The sequence below is a fragment of the Platalea leucorodia genome, assembly GCF_965183815.1.
Source record: "Platalea leucorodia genome assembly, chromosome: Z".
Lineage (NCBI taxonomy): Eukaryota > Metazoa > Chordata > Aves > Pelecaniformes > Threskiornithidae > Platalea > Platalea leucorodia.
The window spans coordinates 12,914,384-12,932,816 of record NC_138858.1 but is presented as its reverse complement, the minus strand read 5'-3'; the positions used below and the strand labels follow the sequence as shown (position 1 = coordinate 12,932,816).

The 18,433-nt window shown below is 41.7% G+C and overlaps 1 protein-coding gene across 3 annotated transcripts in view; it reads left to right on the top strand.

Moving 5' to 3' along the window:
• The first annotated feature begins 771 nt into the window (after nucleotides 1-771).
• ZFR (zinc finger RNA binding protein) overlaps nucleotides 772-18,433 on the top strand; it is a 48,246-nt gene continuing 30,584 nt past the window's right edge. For all 3 annotated transcript variants that reach the window (XM_082336473.1, XM_082336474.1, XM_082336475.1), the window contains exons 1-3: nucleotides 772-866; nucleotides 1,158-1,242; nucleotides 17,175-17,457. In XM_082336473.1, the coding sequence (XP_082192599.1) occupies nucleotides 830-866; nucleotides 1,158-1,242; nucleotides 17,175-17,457 (405 nt within the window). In that variant the 5' untranslated portion in view covers nucleotides 772-829. The remainder of the gene's footprint in view (nucleotides 867-1,157; nucleotides 1,243-17,174; nucleotides 17,458-18,433) is intronic.

The following is an 18,433-nucleotide window of genomic DNA, read 5'->3' as shown; positions in this document are numbered from 1 at the left end:
TGGTGCAGCTGGGGGCCCAGGTGAATATAAACTGGTTTGAAGTTTAGAGAAGTCCGAGGACTTGCCGTGAACTCTGCACGCGTGTGCTAACTGCAGCTGCTGCCTTCTAGCTCGGGGGCCTTGCAAGACAGCTAACTGGGTACCTGCTGTGTGTGCCGGGCTGCAGCTGGCCATGTGCTTGCGTGGGAAAGCCGGTAAATACTGGCATGTGCAGTGTGTGGCAGGGACACGCACCAGTGTGTGGCAGGGCGGCGGTGACCCGCTTCACCTGGACTTCTGTTACTGGAGCTCCCTGCTGCCATGCGTCGTGCCTCTGCAGGCAAGAATGAGAAGCCGACCTTATCTTTGCCGTACGAGTCCGCGGGCAGGGGCGTGGTGTGGCTGCGGGTGCGGAAGAGGGGCCAAGCGCGGGAGGACGGGGAGAGGCGGGCGCTAGGCGCAGCGCTCCCCCGACAGCGGCTCCCCGTCGCGCCTGGGCCTGAGGGAGACGGACTACGGCTCCCAAGAGCCTTTGCACATCCCGCGCATGCGCATAGGAGGACGCGGCGGCTCCGGCGCGGCGGCGGCTCCGGCGGCGGCCAGCGCGCTCCTCTGCCGTGGGGGGGCGGGGGGCGTGGCCACCGGCCGGACTACAACTCCCAGCGGCCCCTCCCACATCCCGCGCGTGCGCACGGCGCCGGCCCGGCCGCACTCCGCCGTTGTCGCCGTAGGTGGGTGGGTGGGGGGAAGGGAGCGAGCGCGGCGGTGAGGAGGAGGAGGAGGAGGAGGAGGAGGGAGGGGGGGTGAGAGTTGAGAGTTCAGCCGCCGCGGTCGCTGCCAGCTCGGACTCATGATTCCCATATGCCCAGTAGTTTCGTTCACCTATGGTGAGTAACGGCGTTCGGTGTGTATGTGTGTCCGTGCGCGGGGCGGGGGAGGGGATGGGGCCCGCGCGCGGGGCGGGGGAGTGGAGCGGGGCGGGGGGCGGGGGGGTCCCTGCGGCTCCGTGTCTGACCTGGCGCTCGCGCGCTCTTTCTGTCCCTTGTCCATCTGTCCCCTTCTCTTCCTCCCCCCCCTCCTCCTCTGCCTCCTCCTCCCCCCCTCCTCCTGCCGGGCCTCCTGTCATGGCCCCGACCGCCGCCGCCGCTGCCGCCGCCTCTTGGTTATCGTCGCCACAGTGCCCAGCCGGCTGGGAGAAGATGCCAAAATGGCCACCGGCAACTACTTTGGATTCACCCATAGCGGGGCTGCTGCCCAGTATAGGTAACCACCGCGACCCCTCCCTGCCCTGCCCCGCCCCTCCCTCTGTCCGGGCCCGCAGCCCCCTCTCCCCGCCTCGCCGCCGGTCCCGGGTCCCGGCCGGGATCTCCCCGCCCCCTCGGGCTCGGCACTGCTCCCACCCCGGGCGGGGGCTTCTGCATCCCGTTCCTCCGGGGTGGTTGTGCCCGGGACCCTCCTGCTCGCCTGCCCCGCCCGCGGGTGTGTTTTCTTATCCTGCTGGTAAGGGCTTCCCTGTATCCCCAGCGGTGTGAGGGTGGGGAGGTGGAGCTGGGCACCACGGACCGGGAGGAAGGAGGATCAGCGGCAGCATCAGGTCCCAAGGCCCTTAAATTAAAATGGCCACTTGCAGTCAACACCACCAGCGAGTTACCGTCAGCCACCCCTGGGCCCTTCTCCTCCTTCAGCTTCAGGGCAGATGGGGCTTGCTCCCCAAGTCTTTGCCCCCACTTATGTCAGTGTGGGAGGGCAGAATCCTTTTTAACATAGGTTAGAACCCAACCTATGAGAGGCCGGATGGATAAGGGTATAGCTGAAGCACCAGAAAATACAGCGGACTCCATTCCATTGAAGCAATGTTATAATTAATGTCTCTAAGATAAGGTAGAGAAGGTAGTTTCAGGGCCAGGCACCTTTTAAAAAGATTTCCTACTTTGATATCTGAGACCAGGAGCAGATCTTCTAGTGGAGCTCGGGAGCCTGTAACTGTACCTCTTACATCTTGTATAGACACACTGCCATAAGTCTTTGTATCTTCGTAGTTTTTGTGCATTCAAATTGTGTATCACAGTGTTAAAAAGTAATTGTTAGCATGTATTATCTCACATTTTCTGAAATCAGATTACTTAGTTTGGCAAAACCCAGATACAGTCAGGAACATCGTCACATTTTTGGCTTGTATTGGAGTAGCACCTTAAAGTCCATGTTTGAATCTACGTTAACTCGTTTCATAAATCTGTCATAAAGATCTTCCTTGACTCCTAAGTCTTGGTTAATGGGGAAAAACAGAATGAAGCAAGTATATGAGAGTTTGTTAACAAACGAATGCAGATGTATGCTACTGTTAACTAGCTAATAAGAACTGGATACCTTACATAGTTTCAGGAATATACAGTTTTATCGAGGTCTTGGAATGACTCCCAATCAATTCTTTCTATCTATTTTTTTCTTGGAAATGGACATAAAGTACATTAAATTTCATTTACTCCAATGTTTAATAGTTAAAGGAGAGGAGTAAACTTAGCTTGTCTTCTTTTAAGATTAGGTGCTCACAGTATGTTTATGTTTTACTTGACAGTTATAGTGAAATTTGAAACTGAGTTGTCATGGGGCATGAAGGAATTTCTAAATAGGATTTTCTTTTTTTTTCTTTTTTGTAAGTAAACAAATTATCTTTAATAATAAACTGAGATCCATATGTCTGCAGTTTTGAAGTGGAGATGAATTTTTAAAATTATTATTCCTTTTATTGTGGAGCTGAGGTGGTCTCTAGACTTCTGAACATGAACAACCCGTTTGAAATTTCCCTTTGAATTGCAATATGAAAACATAATTGGAGTAACATTCAAGTTCAAAACTTGTTTTCATAGTTAATCCTAAATGTATTCTTGTGAAAATGGAAACAACGATCAAAAGAAGCTTTTCTTTTGCTATCACAAGTGCAAGATACTATTTCCTTTGCTATCAGTAAAAGACTCTACATCCTATAAATGGTTTGTATATTTACCATGGCTGAAAGTGGGGAGATAGAGCAATCAGTGTTGAAGCAGACCTTTCATAACAGGGAATTCAATATTTTGAGCAGAAAACACAGGAGTCACTTAAAATGTCTAAAAGGGAGCTTACCTTCATGAAGTGGACTTCGCAGGTCCTTAGAAGCTTGTTTACAGAGTGCTATAAAATGTATATTCCACTTCAGTATGTTTGAGAAAGAGATGGTGGTGTGGTGGTGGCAGAGGAAGATAGTAAAAGATTTAGTACTGCAACAGGTCCTCTAAGATTGTTACCAGTATTTGAAGTAACAGTTTACAAAATAATAAAATTCTTGCATTCTTAGAAACCAGGATAACAGATAAACAAATGGATGTTTGTCTGCATAATTAGCACATAGATAAGCCTCATAAATCTACCAAAAAAATGTTTCTAGCCACAGGACTAATCCATGGATTTTAAAAAAGTTGCTCAAAACAGCAAGTTGTTTTAGGAGGTCAAATCAGACATTTGAAACTGAAGACCTTAGTTCTTTGATACATGCCGTTTAGAAGTCCTAGTGCTGTAGTTTTTATAGCAAGTAACATAAATTTTCATAATAAACATATTACTGGTCACATTTTTGCAGTTCTCCCTTGACAGAATGGCTGTAAAAAATTCTGATGTATGGAGAGAACTTTAGGCTGCAACTGTAAAGGAATCTCAGTCACTGATCCCTAATGATAATATATAGAATCCTGTTGATTTCAGCACTTGCTTCGGCTAAGTGCAAAAAATCTGTGCAGTTCTTTTTAGAATACAGACCTTTCTTGGAATATCTCCAAGTATGAAACTGTTAAATCTTCAGCTGGAGACATGCATTAAAAAAAAAAAAAACAAACTTTGCATCAGAAAGAAGGCAGTCTAAATACTTTCTGATCAATTTCAAAGAATAGAATAGAAAATTTTCAGTTGGAAGGGACCTACAGTGATCATCTACTCCAACTGCCTGACCAGTTCAGGGCCGACCAAAAGTCAAAGCATGTTATTAAGGGCCCTGTCCCAATGCCTCTTAAACACTGACAGGCTTGGGGCATGGACCACCTCTCTAGGAAGCCTGTTCCAGGGTTTGACCACCCTCTCCATAAAGAAATGCTTCCGAATGTCCAGTCTACGCCTCCCCTGGCGCAACTTTGAACCATTCCCACGCGTCCGGTCACTGGATGCCAGGGAGGAGAGCTCAGCACCTCCCTCTGCCCTTCCCCTCCTCAGGAACCTGCAGAGAGCAATGAGGTCGCCCCTCAGCCTCCTTCTCTCCAAACCAGACAAGCCCAGAGCCCTCAGCCGCTCCTCACAGGACATGCCCTCCAGCCCTTTCACCAGCTTTGTTGCCCTCCCCTGGAGGCATTCAAGGATCTTCGCATCCTTCCTAAATGGTGGGGCCCAGAGCTGCGCACAGAGCTCAAGGTGAGGCCGCACCAACGCTGAATACAGCGGGATGATCCCCTCTTTTGACCGGCCGGCCGTGCTGTGCTTGGTGCACCCCAGATGCGGTTTGCCCTCTGGGCTGCCAGGGCACGCTGCTGCCTCACAGTGAGCCTGCTGCCCACCAGCACCCCCAGATCCCTTTCTGCAGCCCTGCTCTCCAGCCACTCCTCTCCCAGGTTGTACTTGTGCTGGCAGTACTCCTTCCCAGGTGCAGAATCTGGCAGCTGTTCTTGTTCAATTTCATCCCATTAATCACTGCCCAGTGCTCCAATCTATCTGGATCCCTCTGCAAGGCCTCCTGCCCCTCAAGAGAGTCAACAGCACCTCCCAGTTTGGTATCATCATCAGACTTGCTAATGGTGCATTCAGCTCCTGCATCCAGATGATTGATAAATACATTGAACAGAACTGGCCCTAGAATAGAGCCCTGAGGAGCACTGCTGGTGACTGGTTGCCAACCAGATGTAGCCCCATTTACTACAACCCTTTGAGCCCTGCACTTCAGCCGGTTCTTCGCCCAGCACACCGTGAACCCACTCATCCCACAGCTGGACAACTTGTCCAGAAGGATGCTGTGAGGGACAGTATCAAATGCCTTCCTAAAATCTGGAGAAACTACATCCATCACCTTCCCTTCATCCACTAGGCAGGTGATCTTATCACAGAAGGATATCAAATTAGTTAGACAAGACTTTCTCTTTGTGAACCCATGTTGACTCTGCCTGATGATTGCATTGTTCTTTAAATGCCTTTCAGTAGCACCCAGTATGTTCTTCATAATTTTTCCAGGAACTGAGGTTAGACTGACAGGTCTGTTAGTGAGGTCTTGCCTCACACCCTTCTTGTAAATTGGAGTAACGTTGGCTAGCTTCCAGTCAGCAGGGACCTCCTCAGACTCCCAAGACCTTCAGTAGGTGATCAAGAGGAGTCCTGCTGTAACATCCACTAGCTCCTTCAGTGCTCTGGGATGAATCCCATCAGGCCGCATGGACTGACGAACGTTCAGCCGCTACGACTGGTCCTTTCCAATTTCAGCATCTGCATATGGAAAGTCACTGCAGTCGTGGTTCTCCCATTCAGAGGACTCAAAGGAGGAAATCTGCTGTACTAAGTGATATTTGAAAGGTACTTGTAAGAAAGGTTTTCTGTATTTAATTCTAGACTTGTTGGAGACCTGTATAAACCCTGCTGGAACTCCAGTTTCTCAAAATGACAATATTCTAATTTGCATTAATAGTAGTGAAGGGACAACGTATTAGAACCATTGGGTTCAAGGAAATAGCTTCTTTAAATCAACAACTGAAAGGATGATGAAGCTGTTATTGGCATAGAAATCACTGTGTCTTCCTGTGATTCAAGTTTATGGGTGGCCATGGTGGATCATTTAAATAGTCTCATCCTTCACACAAAGGATAAATTAAAATTTGCCCAAGGAATATAGTCTTTAAATTAAATACTGATATTTGAAGTCTTTAAGTTAAATACTGATATTTGAAGCAGTTATAAAGGCCAGATTAGTAGCTGTTCAGGTGTTAGATCTTGGATTTGGGAAATTCAGAAGTAGTGTGTGCAGGAGTTGATAACGTATTTACTCTTGTAACAGTGTAAGTAGAATAGTTCCCTGAATTGGCTAGATAAGAAAGGAAATAGATGTCTGTCTTTATTAGTTCATAAATACTAGTTTTCATAAAACACATTTGAAATCTTAACTCGTTTCATATTTAATCAAAGGCAGCAAAAGAACTAAGTGCCCTTTAAAGTTGTAAATAATGGATTAGAAGCGTTCTTGTTCCCTTCAGTGTTGTCACTGCATAAAATTTCCTGCTGCCCTGCTTATTCAAAATTCTTTGTGTGTACTACCCATAATAATATCATGACATAATGAGAGAAGCATTAGATTATGCGAATACCAATACAGGAAATTTCTCTGAGTATTGCAATACCTTTACAATTTGTGCTTTCTGCTAGTGGTGGTATTAGGGCCTAAAGTTATAAACCTGCATGCAATGCAAACTTCATCTGTTACGTATTTAAGTGACTGTATTAATCCATCTATTTAGGAGCCCGAAATAAATGTGGAATTTGGTGATACTAGTCCTCTTTTCTTTGTGTGTCTGTGCTCTGTAGGTCACCTGAACCACTGTGTGTCTACTCAGTTTGAAACAACCAACCAAACATGGCTTGTCTTTCATGTGTAAAAAATATTAGCCTTCTTGATTCGGTGCTGGAGAGAGGCATAGTTATGCTTGTATTCTAAAGCTGGCTGATTGAAATGTGGGGATGCTGGTGGAGAGATAGGGGCATTGAGAAATGTTTGGACAGAGGACTGTGCAAATGTGGTAGTCTCACATTTGGTTAATTAAAGGTTAATTAAAACCTTGCGTTAAGATGTGGGTTTCTATTAAGAAGATAAAGAATCTTTAAGTGTCTGAGTTTCATCTTAGTGATATTCATACCGTGTCCCTGCTCTAATGAGACAGGACACAGACGGGGGATTCTTGGGTAGTTAGGAGTGATTTGTTAACTTTGAATTGCCTTGAAGTAGCATGAATATTACCAAGTGTGGCAAGCCTTCACAGATAAAGGCAATTTTAGCAGTTTAGGTCCAGAGCAGACCACAGTGCCTGTGAGTTCAGGTTAAGTTGCAGTCTTCTAGGCAGCCATATGGAAGTGGACTCTTGCAGTTATAGCTGGTTTGGAATTTAAGTGCAGTGCACGATGTTACAGGGTGTTTGAGGTTGGTGCAGAACAGCAAAGGAAGGTGAAATGCTTGGATGGATATGTTGGCTCTTGAGAATTGTTTAGAGGTAGAGTGGTTTTTTCACATTTGCTAGTACGTATAATTAACTTTACTTTTGTCTTCAGTGTCTGCCCCAGTTACCTCTTCTTCAACTAGATATTGGTTTCAAAAGTATTCAGTCTTTCAGAGACATTAGGGCTGTAATTCACCCAGGCCTACTAGCCCAAGCTTAAAGTATCACTAAACATAATTCAGACTTGTAGTGGTGGACAACAGCCAGATAAGGACAATGCTGAGTAGGACTTTGGCTTCTTCTGAAGTGAAAGTGTACAACTAGACTTAAGCTTGTGTTAAGAAACACATTTATTCATCTTACAGTATTGTGTAATATGCACCCCATTCTAAAATGCATGGGGAATGAAAGTAATCATAGTTTTATCATAGGATGAAGGTACTTGTATCACAGCATAAAAACTCCAAATGCTTGCTTCCTGCAAATTTTATGCCCGTGCCATGTTGAGTTGCATCACATCTTAAAGCATGTGCATTTTTAGCAAAAGAGACTTCACAGAATATGATAGAGCTGCGTGGTGCTGATTCTCTTCTGTTCAACCAACGTTAGTCTTAAGTGCTATCCTAAACATGCTCTTCTACCTTACTTAATGTACACAAGAAGCCTCCAGTAAGCTACTGCTGTTTATAAAAAGATTTTGATAGGCTTATTTTCAAATCAGTGATGTCCCACTCTCAAAGGAGATATGCCAACGTAGAAAGTCAATAAGGGGTTCTGGGTTTGTTAACATGGGCTGTATGCCAGTATTGCAGTTGACTAATGATGGGAAGAGAGGAGGTGGTGGTAATTGGGGAGGAAAGGTGCCTCACTAATCGGAGGAGCCTTTGTCATTTTTAGGAGGGAAGTCTGCCAACTAGTTGAAATTTGCAGCAGGCTCATGTCTTAGGAACCAAATACTTGGGGTAGCTTTTCTGTTAATGGTGTAGTTACGTCCTTTGTAGTTGTAACCTCAAAATGGATTGATGGTTGTAGGCTTAACTCTGGGGTGTTAAATTCCCTGTAAAATTCTGTCTGCTACTAAAACGCAACAGTGGTAGGTTAAACTGTAGTTGCATTACTGGTACTAGAAAAGCAAAGTCGGAGCTTAAAGGCAGGAAACGTTTTAAGAATTGAATACAGTTTTCCATACTAGTGAAGTTTCTTTCCTGTTCTAGAGAACTTGTCAACTTTAGCATTTTTTCTGTTTAACATCTTCATTAATGATCTGGATGATGGGGCAGAGCGTACCCTCAGCAAGTTTGCTCACAACACAAAACCGGGAGGAGTGGCTGACATGCCAGAGAGTTGTGCTGTCATCCAGAGGAACCTCAACAGGCTGGAGAAATGGGCTGACAGGAATCTCACCAAGTTCAGCACGGGGAAGTGCAAAGTTCTGCCCCCAGGGAGGAACAACCCCATGCACCAACACATGCTGAGGGCCACCCAGCTGGAAAGCAGCTTGGCAGAAAAGGACCTGGGGGTCCTGGTGGGCACCAAGTTGAACGTGAGCCAGCAGCGTGCCCTTGCAGCAGAGGCGGCGAATGGCATCCTGGGCTGCATCAGACAAAGTACTGGCAGCAGGTCGAGGGAGGCGACCCTGCCCCTCTAGCTCAGCACTGGTGAGGCCACACCTCCAGTGCTGTGTCCAGTTCAAGAGAGACACGGACATACTGGAGAGAGTCCAACAAAGGGCCGCAAAGATGGTGAAGGGATGGGAGCATCTCTCCTATGAGGAAAGGCTGAGAGCTGGGACTGTCTAGCCTAGAGAAGAGAAGGCTGAGGGGGGATCTTCTTAACGTATATAAATACGTCAAGGAAGGGTGCAAAGAGGACAGAGGCAGGCTTTTTTCAGTGGTGCCCAGTGGCAGGACCAGAGGCAGTGAGCGCAAACGGAAACACAGGAGGTTCCCTCTGAACACCAGGAAGCACTTTTTTACTGTCAGGGTGACTGAGCCCTGGCGCAGATTGCTCAGGCAAGTTGTGGAGTCTCCATCCCTGGAGATACTCCAAAGCTGTCTGGACATGGTCCTGGGTGACTGGCTGTAGGTGGCCCTGCTTGAGTGGGAGTGGATCCCCAGATGACCTCCAGAGGTCCCTTCCAGTCTCAACCGTTCTGTGATTCTGTGATTTTGACAGGGAGAATGTTAGTAGTTGGTACTTTTTCTGGCAGCCGTAACATCTCAAGCTCAGTTCTTTTTGTCTTGCGTGTTATCATTGTGAACATGGCTGTTGGCTAGACTCGAATAAAATCAATGTTTTGAAAATGAAGAAAGCAGTGTAGGCAATGTGCTCTCCGTTGTGTGCAACTGCGTAAAGGGAGGTAGATACAGAGCATATGTTGCATCACTGTTACAGACACTTGCAGTTATGTTGTGATGTACAGTGAGGAAAACATTGCAGAATTTGAGCGGATTTAAATCAGGTTGTGAAACTATGTGTGAAGGTTAACAAAGCAGTAAGGGGGTATCGAAAACACGAGGATATTCATCTTTGAGGTGAGTATATGGTTTAGCTATCTAGTAGCAATCAGTATTTTTTGTTTGTAATGTAATGATGCAAGGATGTTTTTAGAAACAAGGAAGAGGAAGGGAAATTCAAAATTGCTACAAAGGACTTTTTTTAGACCTTATGTAGTTAAACCATAGAATACGTTACTAGGAGTTGCTGAAATTTAACAGAATTCAAGAGGGCATTGCACATTTGCATGCCTTCAGGCTTCGCTTCTGATTCTTACTGAATTGTGTTATAAACAATGTTCTGTTCACAGAATTGTAATAACAGGAAATAATAATTTTCATTAAAGTTCTAAAAAGATAGAGTCAGTCTTCAAAATTTTATGCTCGTAGTGAGTGACAGGCTCTAGAAAAGCAGAAGTAAAGTCACTTCTAAAGTACAACTTACTGTAGTGTGATATTTCATTTCACCATTTTATGCTGTTTATTGTCAAGTGTGTTTAGGAGGAAAAAAAGTCGCTTTTTAAAAAATTATTATTTTGTTTTTACTTTGCTCTTCCCAGGTTCCATTAATACACTTGAAACTTCATCTGACCTGTTATTCAGTAGTGCCTTTTCCTAGGTTAGGATCGGAAGCAGCAGCAGATTGTAGTGCTTCTTTCAGTTTTTGTAGAGTTAGGCCATACTTGTTGCAGTCTTCATATCCCTGAAAGAAAAAACTGCAAAACAGTATTTTTTGGTATTCTGCTACTAATAGTATAATCTATGAAACTTTGAGAAATCTGGTAGTTAGGTCTCAAATAAATGTGGTTTCCTTAATGCTAAAATGTTCAAATGTTCTTAAAAGTTAGAATTCAATAAATAAGTCTTAATTAGTGTGGTTTTTTTAATTCAAGATATTTGTATTTTAAAAATTATTTTAAGAGTAGCTTAAGTGTTGTGCTAAGCTGGCCTGAAAATCATTTCTTTAAATGAAAAAAAAAAAGACCTGCAAGAAATATGTTTTAGAAGTTGTAGTTTCTGAGGAAGCTTGTAGTTTGAAAAGAGACAAAATTGGGTTTAGTCCTGATCTTAACTCTATATCAAAATACCACTCTTCAGAAAACTAAAACTAAAAAAATTTAAGATCTTTGCATCTAGGAAGAGTTTTCAGTGTTCAGCACCCCAAACAGAGCTGGAATAGCAGCAGTGTTAATATGTGTGTGTGTGTGTTGGTTGTTAGTACGGAGATGCACTGGAGATCAGCATTTTTGTTTTTCTTCAGCTTCTGTGCACATGAGTTACAATTCATTTTTGTTTTGAAATTAAATCAGTCAGTGTGATGAAAAGCAAGGCTTATAGGGAACCTTTTATGTGCTTCCTCTATATATTCCTTTTACGTACTATATATCTTATATGGAAATAGGCTGCATTTTCCTGAAAATGTGTTCCTCTGACAATAACTGCTACAGATACCTTATTAAGTTTCTTAATGCGTGACTTACTCCGCAAATATCTTAACGTGGAAAATAAAATATCTTACAATCTTAAGTCATCTGAAGTTATTACGTGGCAAAATAGATAGCTTTATATCAACGTGTTGTATTTTCTTGATATTGCTATTGTGCAAAAAATAAATAAAAGCTTTCTACTTTCAAGTTAATTTTTTTTCAAAAAAAGCCTCAAAACTTTTTTACTAGGAAAGGCTAATAGCTGGAAATGAAAAGGGCATGAGCCAAGTGTTCTACAGAAGAGAATTCAGTATTTGTTTCTTAAATGCTCTTAATTCTCTGTCATTCTTGGGCTGATATATCACAGGAAATCCAGACCTTCTATCAGTGTTGCTATAGAAAAGTAACTAGCAAGTGAGGCTTCTGCTATATTAGATTTAACAGTTATAACACAAGTTTTCATCTAAGCTTTTTTGGTGAAAGAATGTTGCTCATTTACAAACCTACATTATATAGCTATTTAAGTTAGACAAACCCGTGTGGTTTTGGAACGGGAGAGCAATGTTTTGCTAAGTGGACACCAATACTTCATTAATTGCTATTGATCAGCAATTTCTGCCTCCTAGCCGGCTTCTGACTTGATAATTTTAAGTGTGCTGCCAGCTTTTTTTCACTTTGGAAGTCCATATTTCTTTTTCAGTATCAAAAACACTGCTACAGTTTCCCTGTTAAAGATCTTTGTGCAATTCAGAAAAGGTTTTTAATTGTTGCTTGAATATTCTGGTTTTTGACAAGGGGAACAAAAACTACCAACAGAATTATGAAATTAATCTAGTTTCTTTAATAGCTAATAGAGAGTAGTGGTGGTTAACACCTGTTTTGAGAGCTTGTCCTCAGGGTGTAGATTTTTTGTTGCTGGTGTTTTAATACCACTTGGCCAAATGTAAGTGTTCAACCTGGAATTTCCCTGGCTAAGTATCTACCTATAATTACACTTTTTTTTTAAAGCTATACTATAGCTTAATTGATTGTGGGGTGTAGAATTGGGCAGGGAGATCTTCATAACTCTTTGATGCCTCAGTGTTTTGTGAATGGAGACTTAGCAAATGAGAAGATTTTTACATGTTACACTGTTTCAGAATCACAGTTCTGAGTGTACACAGCGATATCAAATGTTGATACCATGAAAGTAGCTGCAGTGTTAGTCTTGCAAAGTATCAGGTCAAAACATGCACCTGTCTTGGGAAAATGAACTTTCACTTAGTGAAAGGAGTTTCATACACCAGCCAGCAATGTGGACAAGGCCAGTTTTTGCTGTGGCCTTTGCTCTGGGATGAATTCTGCAAGATTGTGAGCCAGTTTGGCCCCTCAGCCCCAGAAAATCAGATTGACATGGAACTGGAGATTAGCATGGAGAACGATACACGGTCACAGCTCACTGCAGTCAGTCTTATCTAGGAGTTTTAATATCATAGTGGTATTTCATAATATATGGCACTTGTTCTGATACTGGTGCATCAGAAAGATTAGTATTTCCCATCATTAGTGCCAGTAGAAATTAGAACAGGTGTTATTCAAAGATTTGAGTCAAAGATGTTTGACAAAAAATACTTTTCTCGTGCACTGTAATACAGTAATTGTGAAGAAAGAATTAATTCTCTTGATCTTGAGGTTACTTAGATAGGATGTGGAAGATGAGGGCAAGATAGGTATACACTGAGGTGTAAAACTTTTGAATAGAAGCAAGCCTAATTGGGAGGAGAAAGCAAAGAGCATGGGGAAATAGCAATACGCATGTAGGAGTTTAAAGCAGGTAGGGAGAGACAAAATACATTAGGTAAGGTGCTGGAAATGACCTTCTGTAGTTGACTGAAACATCTACCTACACAACCTGGAGCAGACCAATTGAGTGCAACACGTAGACTGTAAACCTGCTCTGGCTGGGATAGTGAAAATGCAGTGAAATAGAAATCTGAGCTGGAAGATGAGCATCGAAGAATGTGTGTTGTTCCTAGAAAGTAGATATTAAAGTCAGCTTGGTGGGGAAGCACTGTTATTATGATCAGTTAAAGAAATAGCTGTGGTATGAATGAAATGTATTCTTTTTGAATGAAAATTTCTGGTGGAAGATGTAATATAATAGCAATACAGCTATTATATTACTGTACTGTACTGTCAGTACAATTTGAAGCTGCCAAGTCCTTCACCCATAACTTCTTAAATCAAAGAATGATGTTTATTTTGATAGTAAATTAAAACACTGTAATAATTGTAATACGAAGTTACATTGAAGAGAGCTGGAATTCCTGGAATTCAAAGATGGTAATAAGGTTATTAGACTTTATTTTGGGGAAGAGAAGAATTGATCTACAAAGAAAACTGGCTAAATTACCAGGTCAATGAGTTAGCTTCTCTGTCTGCTGTGCTGCAGTACCTGTTTGCATGTCCTTAGCCCATAGAACGTAAAGAGTAATTTGGTTCAACTTTTTCCCACTGTGTTGGGGGATTAAGCTAAACTGACTTACCGTCTTTGTTGTGGTGAAGAGCATGCAGGTGGTTTGTTCCCATAGCTCAGCTGACATACTGTATTTCCTTGTTGCTCTAATAACTTGATCACATGCCTAAATCTTTTGGAGTCTTATTGGGACTAAGTTGAAATGCTTGATGTGGTGCAGTACGGAAAATTATTACTTAAGGTAGAGATTAGTAAAAGAATTGTAGAGAAGGAGCTGGTAGAAGTGGTTAGTAGAATTAGAAGAGTAATTATCAAATAGGAATAATTGCAGTGGAGTTCCCTAGGGATTGGTTCTGAGTCGTACTTAGTGTTTATATTAGTATGGCATGTCATGAGATTTGATGCAAGGAAAATATTGTCAATACACACGTAACTTTACAAGAAGCTGCTCTGAGGAAGCTAGACTGTTTGGAAAGAGAGCACTGGCTGGAGCAGAGTGGGTAGCACAGCTGAAACTTCATCTGAAGTGATGCATACGGTTCTTGCCATCTGTAGTCGAGAAAGAAGAATAGATAATAGTAGGATAGGTGCACAGATGAACTACAAAGAAAGATCAGTGGAATAGGGAGTCTGGCAAAATAATCTAGGAGGAGGTAAGTTCATCTCAGCAGATACGATAAGGCACTAATCGCCAAACAAGGATAAAAACTTGTAAGTTAAATGAAAAAGTTGGCACAAAAATCTTTTTATGTAAATTAATTACATGAAAATGTCTGGTCATCTTAATGTTAAAAGGTTTTCAGTAAGACCATGGGGAGAAAAAGGAATGTTGTAAGTTTAGAAAAGATGTCATGGCAATTTCTGTAACATAATGTAACATAACTTTTAAAAAGGAAGAAGCAGTCAATTCTAGAATATTTTTCTTGCAATGTTGCAAACTCGATCACTAGCTCTGCATGATGTTGCAGAAGCAAGGGGAACAGGTTTGCTAAAGTAAACATGGTCATAGAACTGTATTAGCCTTAGAAATCAAATGATTGGGGCTGTTAATTCTATACCATGATAAGGAATTTCGATACAAAAATAGCACAGAAGACATGAAACTGTCTGTACCTGAATCTTGTTAATAGTTCTGCTGATAGTGATCATAATCTCTTCACAATATTAAATGCTGAACACTGTCAGGTAGCTTTAATCATATATATTCTGAGAACAAAAGCATTTGCTTTATAAACTGACTGGTACTGTTACTTCATAGTGTGTTGGGAGCACTGTATCGTATTTTGTAGTAGTATCTTAAGCATGGTTTCATGAAACTTGGAAAAGCCAAGTTAATGCTTCCTGGACAGGTCCCTGTTCTTTCTTCTCCCATTTTTTTCCCTTGTTTCCCTATGTATAATTTATGTGGGTTCTGGCACTCTGCAGACTTGTTTTGAAAGCTCCAATGTTTTTAACGTTTCTACCATGTTAGAAAATGAGCCCAGTAAAAAAAAATCTCATTGTTTTCTGCTAGATTAATGAGTTAAATCAGTGCCCTGAATAGCTTGACAAGTAGCAGAACTAGCACCAGGGATGGAATAGGATGGCACAGCCAGGTTTGGTATATGGGAGGAGGGAAGAATAAGAGTGGGGATAGGGTGGAGCAAGACTTCCCTTGTTGGTGGTATTGGACTGTTGTGTTCAACTGCAGTCTGAGTTAAACAGTCTGCTGTCTGTTTTCTCAATTTAATGTGGTTTTAGTAGATATATATGATATAGGATAATTACCTCAGAATTTGTGAATATTTTACACTTCTGTTAGTTATGGAGATAATGCAGCCTAATTTTATAGCCTGTCATTCACTTTCACCATCATAAAATAGTGTTCCTGAATTTTCTGGTGGAGTCCGATTTCTCACATGAAACTGACAAAACAGAGAGTCTTCCTGTGTACGTCAAGTAGGAGGAATTGTTTCAAGCAGTGGTGGGAGCTACACCAAAGTGTTTTAGGTCTTTTCTTTCTACTGTTATGCTAAGAAATTGAAAATAAAATGAAACGTGATTGTAAGTACAACTCACAACTGACTTAAATTTGGATGGGATGCAAGTGGTCTTTTAAGTAACCAGGGGCCTACGATGGGAAGAAGATAGAGTCCAGGCATGGAAGTCCAATAGTAATAAAATTTTCTCTGTTTCTGCTGTAAGAATGTTTTTTGTTTTTTTTTACTATATTGAAGTTAAATGGGTTCTGCTGTAATTAAAATGACAAAATCAGTTTTTCTAAAAATAAATAAAAAAAATTACTAAACACAAGGGAGTTATGGAAAAATCTTTTGGAAATAGAAATCTTTTGCAAAGTTAATAGGTGCTTTGTTTCTGGTAATTATGTCAGAGAGAATATTGCAGTCTTTAGGAAAAAATACTGTAAGTGGTTCCTTTTGGTTTTGAGCGTAATCATAGTGCAATTCCATTGTGCCACTGAGTATGTTTGCTACAAGCGAGATTTCATTTTTCTATTTTGTTCTGAAAAATAGATGATACTACCTCCTTGATAGGCATGGAGTTGGTTTTGAATTACCTTTTAGTAGTGCTATGGAGATGTGAATCCCTGTAGAGATTCTTAAGTGTTACTGAAGAGCAGTGCAGGAAGTGTAATAAAAAATTCAGAATAATCACTCAATCCCCACTTCATATCATCGTTCTAGATAGTGATATTTTGCCCATTTCACTTTATTTATTTAAAAAATCAAAATAACTGTTCTAAGTTTCTATCGTAATGCACAGTTACACATTAGTATAGGACAATAATATTAGTTTCTGTTCAAATAATTAAACCTTTGAAGCCATCATTTTTTATTTCCACTGTTAATATTTACGACTTTTTAGTAAATAGCCACATATTAATGTCCTACCTGCAAATTTTAGAGAGGCAGATTAGTCTCAGCATGTGCCTGGAAGATTGCCAGAGCTCTGGTAGCAGTCTTCTCACTCAATTTGACTGTCAGTTCTTTTGATGCTTCATTTTATGAGGCAGTGGACTTCTGCACAAGCGAGTGGGGCCAGCTTTTATAACTAAACTTCCTCTATCAGAAGTGTGTATTTAAAGTGTCTCTGCCTTAAATGTAAGAGTTTTGGGCTAATTTTCATGGAAGTCTTTAAAATCTCATTAATATGGTTTACTGAAAAACTTCATGGAAGTGCAGGTCAGTAGTGAGCTCTCACAGAAAAGTAGTATTTTTCTTAATTTGTCAGGTATGTCAGTTTTATTGAAGAACTACTAAAGCATTTAAAAACTTGTTAGTCGTGAAAAGATAACAGTTTAAGACTTCTGTACTATTTTGAATGAAAGACTTGGGTTCCACTGCTTGAAAAAAAACCAACACAAACACCCCACCCCAAGTCATCACCTGCATGATACGTGTGCATCCACAGAAACTTGAAAATGATATGGCCTTTTTAATGGGAGTAAAGAGAGGTAATAAAAGCCATTACAGTGTATGCATAGATAGATAGCTGCTCCAGGTCTGTTTGTAGAACAGACAAGTATTAATCAAATCTGGGATTTTGAAATGCATTAGCTTACTATGTTGGATTAATCTAATTATTTACTTACTGTCTTTTTCCAATATAGCCAGCAGCCAGCTTCGGGTGTAGCCTATTCCCATCCAACTACAGTTGCTAGCTACACTGTCCACCAGGCACCAGTCGCTGCGCACACAGTTACTGCAGCCTATGCTCCCGCAGCAGCTACAGTTGCGGTAGCCAGGCCTGCCCCAGTGGCTGTTGCAGCTGCTGCAACAGCTGCTGCGTATGGAGGCTATCCTACAGCACACACAGCTACAGATTATGGTTATACGCAGAGGCAACAAGAAGCTCCACCACCACCACCTCCTGTCACTACGCAGAATTACCAGGTAGGTTCCAAAACAAAATTACTGCTGTTGTATGATTTTTAAATGATACTTTAAAAGGAGGAGGCCTGTTTGGGTAAGAGAATGTGATGATATTTATATTTTTTTTCTTCTGTGAATCACAGTTTGAGTACAACTCGAATTACTTAGTAGCGAAAACTGATAGAATGTGAGGTGACTGCAGTCTCATATGGCCCGTATAGAGGATTATCAGCACTAGTACTGCAGTAGCTAAGACATTCACACAATAAGCAATGAACTGATGTTTACCTCCAGGTGATTATGTGAAACTACTGCTGAAAAGAGTAGTACTGTATTGTCTCAGCTGGCTTAAATGTTTGAGTGGTGTGCAGTGAACTGAGTCATGGAACTGATGTAGCTGAAAAAACTGTTCGATAAAAATTTTCAGTGGAGGTAGAAATAGTTCCCTTGTCAGATTCCTGGGTGCTACAGGAGTTCTAGTACCAAACATATGAGGACAGAAGATTGCCCTAGCAGAGGAACTACCCTTTGGGTTAGTTTTTGGGTACCCTTTGTGAGATCACTGCCTAACCTCATGTGGCTACAGGCTTCTACAAAAGAGAGGCGTTTGTCTGTTTTCATCTTGGATGTTGAAATAGTGTGTCTCTTGTAATAATTTTTTAACTTTTTAGTCCTAAACTTATCAAGGCATTATCTAGATTCTAATTAGTATTTTGATTTGTTTAAAAGGACTATACTACTGCTGCATGTTGTCAATTCTTTTGTACAGCTTTTATAATTTGTTACATATGGTAATGAATTGTAATGTAGGAGGCTTTCCAGTAGCATGTGTACTCATAATTATGAGGTCAGTTGTTAGATGCATTTGGACAGAAAAGAGAGTCCCCTAAACTGAATAAAAATAATTCCAGTTTACACAGCTTGGATGGAAAAGAGTTTTTATTGTTATATTTCTTGGAAATAAAAAGAATTTTTATACATTAGTACACTTCAGCTA